Source organism: Rhinopithecus bieti, unplaced genomic scaffold (genome assembly GCF_001698545.2).
Source record: "Rhinopithecus bieti isolate Rb0 unplaced genomic scaffold, ASM169854v2 scaffold_34281, whole genome shotgun sequence".
Taxonomy (NCBI): Eukaryota; Metazoa; Chordata; class Mammalia; order Primates; family Cercopithecidae; genus Rhinopithecus; species Rhinopithecus bieti.
In genome coordinates this window covers 732502-741678 of record NW_016814762.1, presented here as the reverse complement: position 1 = coordinate 741678, position 9177 = coordinate 732502, and the positions used below count along the sequence as shown (strand labels likewise).

The window sequence follows — 9177 nt, the reverse complement described above, 5'->3', positions numbered from 1 at the left end:
TTTACTTTCCTGCCGGTACCTTCCAGAGAGATTTCGCCAAGATGCCCATTCGTCTTGGGCGCTGTTAGTGAAGAACTCTGTCTACTGCTGGTCACATTTCCTTTCCTTTCCCTGGGGGCTGAATGGATACCTTTTTGGGGGCAGGAAATAAAACTCAATGTTTATAAATTAAAACACCAACTGAAAGAGCCTTTGTCCTAGACGTGGCAGTCTGGGGTATGAATCCTCAGAAACTACTGAATTCTGCCCCAGTGCTAAATATTCTTAGGGGAGGCACATAAAAACATCATTTATTGTTAGAAATCATGACATGATACAAAGTCAAAATCCACTTGTGTCTTGTGAAAGACTACAGAAAGCCATGCTCAGCAGCTTCTTCTCCAATGCTGGCTAGCATCTTACCTTTCTAAGTCACATGGCAGTTCATCCTACCCTCAAGGAGCTGACGGCAGCCCAGAGCCTCCCACTCACAAATGTGGTCACCCACCCAAGATACTGGGAAAGATCCCTGTTCTAGCATCACATTTTAATCAGATTTGTCAAAATCAGGTTGCTGCGGCAAAGGCTCTTTCACCGAGGATACTAGTCCTGGAAGACTTCTCCTTCGGCGAGCCGCCAGCTCAATCTTCTGAACCAGGCTCACATCCCAGGGATGGGTCACAAAACTGATGACGGTGCCTGGAACCTCGCTCCCCACACGGCCCACTCTCCCTGCTCTGTGGATGTAATCTTGCAGCGTTGGGGGGAAATCATAATTGACAACCAGCTCCACACCAGTGCTATCCAGGCCCCGAGAGGCTATGTCTGTGCAGAGAAGTATGTCTCGGGAGCTCTTCTGGAAGGACTGGAAGATTCCTGCCCTCATTAAGGCTGGCATTTGCCCCTGCAACCTTAGGTGTTGGATTTTGTGGTCATCCAGAATATATCCCAGCCAGTTCACAGTGCTGGAGCTATTACAGAACACCAGAACAGTTCCTGAGGGGCCAGTCCTTTCTGCTCTGTTATGATGCTTGAGAATGTGCACCAGCTCGGCTACCTTATCTGCTCCCTTCAGTCTCAGAAATGTCTGTTTCACATGAGGCATGATACAGTGGAGCTTGGAGCTGGTGATGGTGGTGACAGCATCTGGGCTGTCAACTTTATTCAGCAAGTGGCCTACACCTTCGGGAAATGTGGCTCCTACCAGCACTAACTGAGCTTTGGGATTGAAGCGGTCTTCCAAGTCAGCTGGGCCGTCTGCTATGTGGCTCTTCTCTAAGATGTAGTCCACCAGTTCCAGGAAGCTTTCATCCAGCAGTGTGTCAGCCTCATCCAACACCAAGAACGAGAGTTGCTCCAGACTAATCAGTCGACTTTTCAGGGCCTTCCACAGAGCCCCTGGAGTGGTCACTAGCACATCTGCTGAAGGTTGTCTGGACAATTGCATCCTGATCCTACGCATGCCGTGGCCTCCCTCCAGGTCCCGCACCAGCAGGCCCAAGGAGCGGCCCAAGGGTTGGGCCACAGCCCGCACCTGTTGGGCCAGTTCTCGGGAAGGAACAAGGACTAGGCCTCGGGGAGCGGGGATACGAAGGGAGTCCAGGCTTGGCTGGCCCACGAGCCGTTGAAACAGCGGCAGGAGGTAGCTGAGAGTCTTGCCACTGCCGGTTTCTGCGGCGCAAAGGACGTGGCGGCCGCGAAGTAGTTGGGGGATGGTGCTAGACTGCACGGTTGTGGGCTGAACGACTTCAGGCGCAACCTCCTGTAGTGCGTGCAGCACACGGGGCTCCAGGCCCAGGTCAGCAAAGTTGCCCTCGGACGAGAGCTTTTGCACAGCTGGCGCCTCCTGTTGCGCGCGCTCGATGGAGAAGTGGTCCCGACGCGCACGTCGACTCTTCCAGCCTTGAGAGGCTAGCGGCGCGCTCTCCCAACGGCCCAGTGTGAGGCGCGCCGGCTGGTTGAACTCCGGCCGCCGCGCCGAGACCAGCAGCCGTCCAGATCGAACCAGCACCGGCCTCGGGAGGTTCAGCCGCCTGCTCTGCCGTTGTTCCAACTGCCGCTGTAGAGCCACTGGAATGCGCACCACCGGCAGGGGTTCGTCGGGACTGCGGACCGTGAGATCTCGTCGGGGCGCCAGGATCAACCGAGCCACGAGGGAAAAGAGCCTCACTGGCCGCGATAGAGCCATGTTTCCCTTAGTGCGGCAGAAGCGCGCACAAGTGACGTCACGGACGCGCCGCGACCTCGCCTACGGTGGCTGGCGAGGCTCATAACATTGTGCGAAGCTGGAGCACCGTGAGGAAGAAGGGAGGTTCTCTTTAAGAGTTCAGCTGCGAGGTCTGTAGCTCGGAATAGGGGATGGAGACATCCAGACCCGGCCAGCCTTGGGGAAGGGTGCGTCGTGGAGGCAGGACTGGAGGCTGGCGATACGAGGCGGCAGTGGGGCCTTGACCCAATGGATCATGAGGGCGGAGGGCTTCTGGCGATTATTTACCTGGTTCCTGGGATTCTCTTTAGTTGTTCCTTATTGCCCAGAGATAGCTTGTCCCGTGCTGGTCTCCAAGGTTGCAGCTGTTTTCCCAGATGTGTTCCCTGCGCAGGGTCTGGTAATCCGTTTTTATTGAGAGTTTGAATGAATGGTCAGGCCTAGGGGCCGAGACAGGGGTGTGAAATCATAGATCTGGTCTCAACCCCTCACCCTCTCTGTTTGAGAGCCCAGAGTGCAAGGTGATGGCTTTCAGCTGCTTCTCTCTCTCAAGTGGGAGGTGAGGTCTTCAGGCTTTATTTCAAGTTGGGTCATCTCTTCCTCACAGTTATTTTCCTTACTTTTCAGCCAAGATTCACTCTCTACTGCTTCGTCACCCATCCCAACTTCTCATCCTGAACCCACCCCTCTTGCAGCCCGCTCAGCTCCGCTGGTTTCCCCGTCAGAAACCTAAATTGCCTAAATAGTAGTAAGAAGGGTGCTGCGACCCTGCGAAGTGAGCAGGTACGTGGCTTATCACGTAGCCCTGGTCAGGCAGAATATTTTACCTGAATTCAGATATTCGGGTTGTAAAAACAAGAACTATACGAGTCACCTTTTTTTTTTTTTCTGTCCTGAGACACAGTCTCGTTCTGTCACCCAGGCTGGAGTGCAGTGGCGCGATCTCGGCGGACTGCAACCTCCGCCTCCTGGGTTCAAGCGATTCTCCTGCCTCTGCCTCCCGAGTAGCAGAGACTACGGGCATGCACCACCCACGCCCGGCTAATTTTTCTATTTTTAGTAGAGGCAGGGTTTCACCATGTTGGTCTCGCTGGTCTGGAACTCCTGGCCTCAAGTGATCTTCCCACCTCGGCCTCCCAAAGTGATGGGATTACAAGCGTGAGCCACCATGCCCAACAGACACTTCTTGAACAGATCTGGAAAATGGGTGTCAGATATTTTCTGTAATCTGCAGTGCCTGGGGTGGGAGATAAGGTAAATGTTTATGGGTTAACTCTCTGGGAGGTTCGTAACATCTGGAGAAAGCGTTTTAGTTTCATCAAATACCACTGAAAAGATAAAAACTTTGCTTTTTTTGGAATACTATGAGGAAAAACTTTTACAATTTTAAGTACACTCTACCCTTGTGCTACACAATTAGACTTTCTGGAGAGTTGCCAGATAAACCAGAGGAGTAGAGGCTTTTTTTTCTCCACAAGAAAACATCTGGAAGTACGAAGAGAAAGTTTTGAGTAGTGATGGGTGAATGAACAGTCATTGGATAAGGTAGTGGTTCTACAACAAGGGTGATTTTGCTCTTTCCTCCCTTTCCCTCCCACGATATTTGACAATGGCTGGAGACTTTTTTTTTTTTTTGAGACAGTCTCACTCTGTTGCCCAGGCTGAAGTGCAGTGGTGCAGTCTTGGCTCACTGCAGCCGTCTGCCTTCTGGGTTCAAGGGATTCTCCTGCCTCAGCCATCTGAGTAGCTGGGATTACAGGCATGCGCTACCACGCCCAGGTAACTTTTGTATTTTTAATAGAGACAGAGTTTCACTATGTTGGGCAGGCTGGTCTCAAACTCCTGACCTCATGATTTGCCCGCCTTAGTCTCCCAAAGTGCTGAGATTACAGGCGTGAGCCGCTGTGCCCGGCCGGATTCTATGCTACTTTTATGATTCTACAAATTCAGGGCTCCTCCTTATCCAAATAGTTCCTTGGGGCCAGGCTCACGCCTGTAATCCCAGCTACTCGGGAGGCTGAGGCAGGACAATCATTTGAACCCGGGAGGTAGAGGTTGTTGCGGTGAGCCGAGATCGCACCACTGCACTCCAGCCTGGGCGACAGGGCGAGACTCTGTCTCAAAAAAAAAAAAAAAAAAAGTCCTTTGGATGTTTGTCCCAACAGGTTTCATCCATTTCCATGTGCCACTGTTTTTCAGATATCAAACAAAGAATTATTCTGTACAAAGCCAGAACAAATATATCAAAGTAATCCCGAAGTATCAGAACAAAATAATACATATGTATGTGCATTTGGGTTTTTGGGTTTTGTTCAAATATCCAGGGTAGGGTAGCTGGTTAATATACAGTTGTTTTCTCATTATGCTTGAGTCCTTACAATATGATTACCTCAAAATTTCACAGGAGTTAGAGCTTGCCTAAGCCTGTCTGTGCCCATGGCCACTAATTTCTTCTTGTCACATCACTAGACACTGCCTACCTTTTTTTTTTTTTGAGACAGAGTTGCGCTGTATCGCCCAGGCTGTAATGCAGTAGCACCATCTCGGCTCACTGCAAGCTCCACCTCCCGGGTTCACGCCATTCTGCTGCCTCAGCCTCCCGAGTAGCTGGGACTACAGGCACCCGCCACCACGCCCGGCTAATTTTTTGTATTTTTGGTAGAGACGGGGTCTCACCGTGTTAGCCAGAATGGTCTCAAACTTCTGACCTCGTGATCCGCCCACCTCGGCCTCCCAAAGTGCTGGGATTACAGGCGTGAGCCACCACGCCCGGCGACACTGCCTACCTTTTTCCCCCTCACTCACGGTAGACACTGAGTAACTTCTAATTGTTTTCTTGAGATATTTTTATAAGTAGTGCTTTAGAAATAGGAAAGGTGTCCTTATTGTGAAAAAAATCTAAGCTCCTGGGATCAGGAGCTTGGTGTGTTCCTTGGATCTCAGTTAATAATGGTATATTTATTCATTCATTCATTCAACAAATACTTCCTGGGCACCATGCATGTCCCAGGCACTGACTGTGAGCAAAACAGCCAAAATTCCTGCCCTTGTGGAGTTTACATTCTGATTTAATTGATTTGGAGTAAGGCCTAGACAGAGTCTTACTCTGTCACCCAGGCTAGACTTCAGTGGCACAATCTCGACTCACTGCAACCTTTGCCTCTCAGGTTCAAGTGATTCTCCTGCCTCAGCCACCCCAGTAGCTGGGATTACAGGTGCATGCTACCACACCCGGCTAATTCTGTATTTTTAGTAGAGACGAGGTTTTGCCATGTTGACCAGGCTGATCTCGAACTCCTGACCTCAGTTGATCCGCCTGCCTCGGCCTCCCAACGTGCTGGGATTACAGATGTGAGCCACTGTGCCCGGCCTAGAAATTGGTATTTTTAAAAACCTCTCCAGATGTAACTAGGCTTGAGAATCACAGTTATAAATGAAGCACTTTGGGAATTGCAAGCATTACAACAATAAAAAGTGCTGTTAATATTCCTTTATTGTTCCTCCATTTTCCCACCTGTAGCAGGACTGTTGCACAGGTAATCATATTTTCAGTCATTGTCACTATAGTATGCCTGGATAAGAACTGTTTCCAAGGCTTTTCTAAAAACCCCACTAGAGGACAGGAGTGGTGGCTCACACCTGCAATCCCAGCACTTTGGGAGGCTGAGGCGGGCGGATCACTTGAGATCAGGAGTTTGAGACCATCCTGGCCAACATGGTGAAACCCCATGTCTACTGAAAACACAAAAATTAGCCGGGCATGGTGGTTAATTTTTGTCCCAGCTAGTCGGGAGGCTGAGGCAGGAGAATTGCTCGAACCTGGGAGGCGGAGGTTACAGTGAGCCAAGATCACGCCACTGCACTCCAGCTTGGGCGACAGAGTGAGACTCCATCTCAAAAAATATATATATATAGATAAATAAATGAATAAAAACCCACTAGAAATCCTTTCATGTCTTTCATGAATCACCTGCTTTGCATGGCTTGCATGTTTTGCATGTGTATATATATTTCTATGACAAGGTTTATCAGTAGACATTATTTTTTTTTTCTTTTTTTTTTTGGAGACAGGGCCTTGCTCTGTCACCCAGGCTGGAGTACAGTTGCACAATCATGGCTCACTGCTGAATCGAACTCCTGGACTCCAAATGATTCTCCTGCTTAAGCCTCCTGTAGTGGCTGGGACTGCAGGCACCTTCCATCACTCCTGGCTAGTTAAAAAATATATATATTTTTTTGGTAGAGATGGGGTCTTGCTGTGTTGCGCAGGCTGGTCTCAAACTCCTGGCCTCAAGTGATCCTCCTGCCTTGGCCTCCCAAAGTGATGGGATAACAGGTGTGAGCCACCTTGCCTGGCATAGACATTTTTTAGGACTATCGTAATTCAGATAAAATGCTCTGGAAAGAATACTTGCCCAGTAATGGCATCTCCACCAATGAACTGAAGACAACTCTGGCTTTGATCCTCTGGGGAACTCATGAACTTGTTTATTTTATTTTATTTTATTTTTGAGACTGAGGCTCGTTCTGTCACCAGGCTGGAGTGCAGTGGTGTGATCTCGGCTCATTGCAACCTCTGCCTCCCAGGTTCAAGTGATTCTCCTGCCTCAGCTTCCCGAGTAGCTGGGACTACAGGTGTGTGCTGCCACTCCCAGCTAATTTTTATATTTGTAGTAGAGACAGAGTTTCACTCATGTTGGCCAGGATGGTCTCGATTTCTTGACCTCGTGATCCGCCTGCCTCGGCTTCCCAAAGTGCTAGGGATTACAGGTGTGAGCCACTGTGTCTGACCGTGAACTCTGTTTCTAAGCAACTTATATAAATCTCTCCCTTTCTGCTAATAAAAGCTTCCTTTTCCCCTTCTATCACCATATGTACTTGTGGCTTGCTGCATCCTGGATTATAATCCTTTTCTCCCATTCTCAAATAAACTCAACATGTTTGGAGATATTTTTCTTTAATGTCTTTTTTTTTTTTTAAGGTTAACAGGATATGATGTCCCTGTAACTGAAGTTAAGGTTACTATTTTTTACTTTTTGAGATGGAGTCTCATTCTGTTGCCCAGGCTAGAGGGCAGTGGTATGATCTCGGCTAACTGCAACCTCCGCCTCCCTGGTTCGAGTGATTCTCCTGCTTCAGCCTCCCGAGTTGCTGGGATTACAGGTGCGCACCACCATGCCTGGCTGATTTTTTAATTTTTAGTAGAGACAGGGTTTCACCATGTTGGCCAGGCTGGTCTCGAATTCCTGATCTCAGGTGATCCTCCCGCCTTGGCCTCCCAAAGTGCTGGGATTACAGGGGTGAGCCACTGTGCCCGGCCAAGGTTACTGTCTAAGAAATTGGGAGTAATAGAGGAGACCAGCCCTTAAAAGGAATGGTAGAAGAGATTGGAAATAAGTGACTGAAGTGTGATGTGGGCGTGATCTCGGGGTGGGGTGAGTGGTTGTGGCAGTAACCGGGAAAGGCATGGGGGCTGCCTAGTTTTTCTCAGAGGAGCCTCCTTAGAGGCAGGGTGTGTCAGGCACCTCTGACAGAGTGCCAGAGGAAGTTCCCAGACCAACCACCCTACAAGAGGCTGTCCTCTCGGCTACCACAGTAGTGGGTATTCAGTCATACCTTACAAAGCAGCCTCTAAAGGCCAGGTACCTGGCTCAGTGCTAGAAACCTGGCAGTGAACTAAGCAGCCACACTCCTGTTCTTGTAGAGCTTGTTGTCCTGGTGGTCTCCAGGAGGAGCTGGGCATTGAACAAGAAACGACAGCACTCAGTGTGGACACATAGAGTGTAACTGAGCTGCAGAGAAATGTAGGGTGTTGGGAAAGCATGGGACCAGGGACCTGAATTTGATTTTCTACAGGGACACAACTCCACAAAGGGGGCATTTACGGACAAGGGGACCTTAGTATGGGCATGCATGACCGAGCTGGGGAGATGGGGAGAGTATTCCAGACAGAACTGCAAGTGGGCAGGCCCCAGGGCAGCAGACAGTTTGGTATGGGAGACTTTAAACGAAGGCCAGGGTGGCTGGGCACAGTGGCTCACACCTGTAATCCTAGCTCTTTGGGAGGCCAAAGTGGGCGGATCACTTGAGGTGGGTGTGGTGGTGGGTACCTGTAATCCCAGCTACTCGGGAGGCTGAGGCAGGAGGCTGAACCCGGAAGGTGGAGGTTGCAGTGAGCTGAGATTGCGCCACTGCACTCCAGCCTGGGCAACAGAGTGAGACTCCATTTCAAAAAAAAAAGAAAAGGGAATGCCAGGGTGGCCAGGGCAGAGAGGGAGGGTGAGAGAGACACAGGTGAGGGTGAGGCTGAAGAGGTGGGTAGGGACTGATCATGCAGGGCCTTGTGGGCCATTATAAAGGTTTAGGATTTTTCCTAAAGTCAGTGGGAAGCCATTGAAAGGTATAAACGGGGGGAGTGATATTATCAGAGTTGCCTTTTTAGGATCCCATGCTGACTATTGTAAATAGATTGGATAGGAAGGGGCAAGTGTAGATTTTGGAGATCCATTTGGGGCTGTGCTGAAGTCCTGGCAGCAGATGAGCAGAGGGTTTTTGGCGTGCAGTGGTGGCCATTGGGATGTAGTAAAGCGTGTGGGTTAGAGTTATATTTTGAAGGTTATTTGAATAGGAGTTAGTGATGGATTGAATGTGGGGAATGTGGGTTAAGGATGAGTAATTGGGAGACTGGAGATGCTATTAATGAAAGGGGAAAGATTTTCTTTCCACTTATTAGACTGGTTAACACATTCTCTTCCTTTAGTCCTTGGATCAGAGATTATTTCTTTTTAAAATTATTTTTATTTAAAAATTATTGTCATCAAAAAACACCATAAATTTATTATCTTAACTGTTTTAAAGTGTAGAGTTCAGTAGTGTGAAGCATATTCACATTATTGTACATCAGATCTCCAGAAATTTTTCATCTTTCAAAACTAAAACTCTATACCCATTAAACAATTCCCCATTTCTCCCTGCCACCAGCCCTTGGCAAC

The 9177-nt window shown here is 49.2% G+C and overlaps 2 protein-coding genes across 5 annotated transcripts in view; one reads left to right on the top strand and one right to left on the bottom strand.

Annotated features, from left to right (window-relative positions):
- Window positions 1-259: 259 nt before the first annotated feature.
- On the bottom strand, window positions 260-2825 carry DDX28 (DEAD-box helicase 28). Its single transcript, XM_017852227.1, has one exon. The coding sequence runs from the start codon at window positions 2165-2167 to the stop codon at window positions 527-529; it is 1641 nt and encodes a 546-aa protein (XP_017707716.1). The 5' UTR covers window positions 2168-2825; the 3' UTR covers window positions 260-526.
- The window catches only part of DUS2 (dihydrouridine synthase 2), a 57901-nt gene continuing 50632 nt past the window's right edge, over window positions 1909-9177 (top strand). Inside the window, exons 1-2 of one of the 4 annotated variants that reach the window (XM_017852231.1) lie at window positions 2232-2316; window positions 2813-2968. The gene's annotated coding sequence lies outside the window, so the exon portion shown is untranslated. Of the gene's footprint in view, window positions 2374-2812; window positions 2969-9177 lie in introns of all 4 variants that reach the window. The other 3 variants (XM_017852232.1, XM_017852230.1, XR_001881509.1) reach the window with 3 other exon arrangements.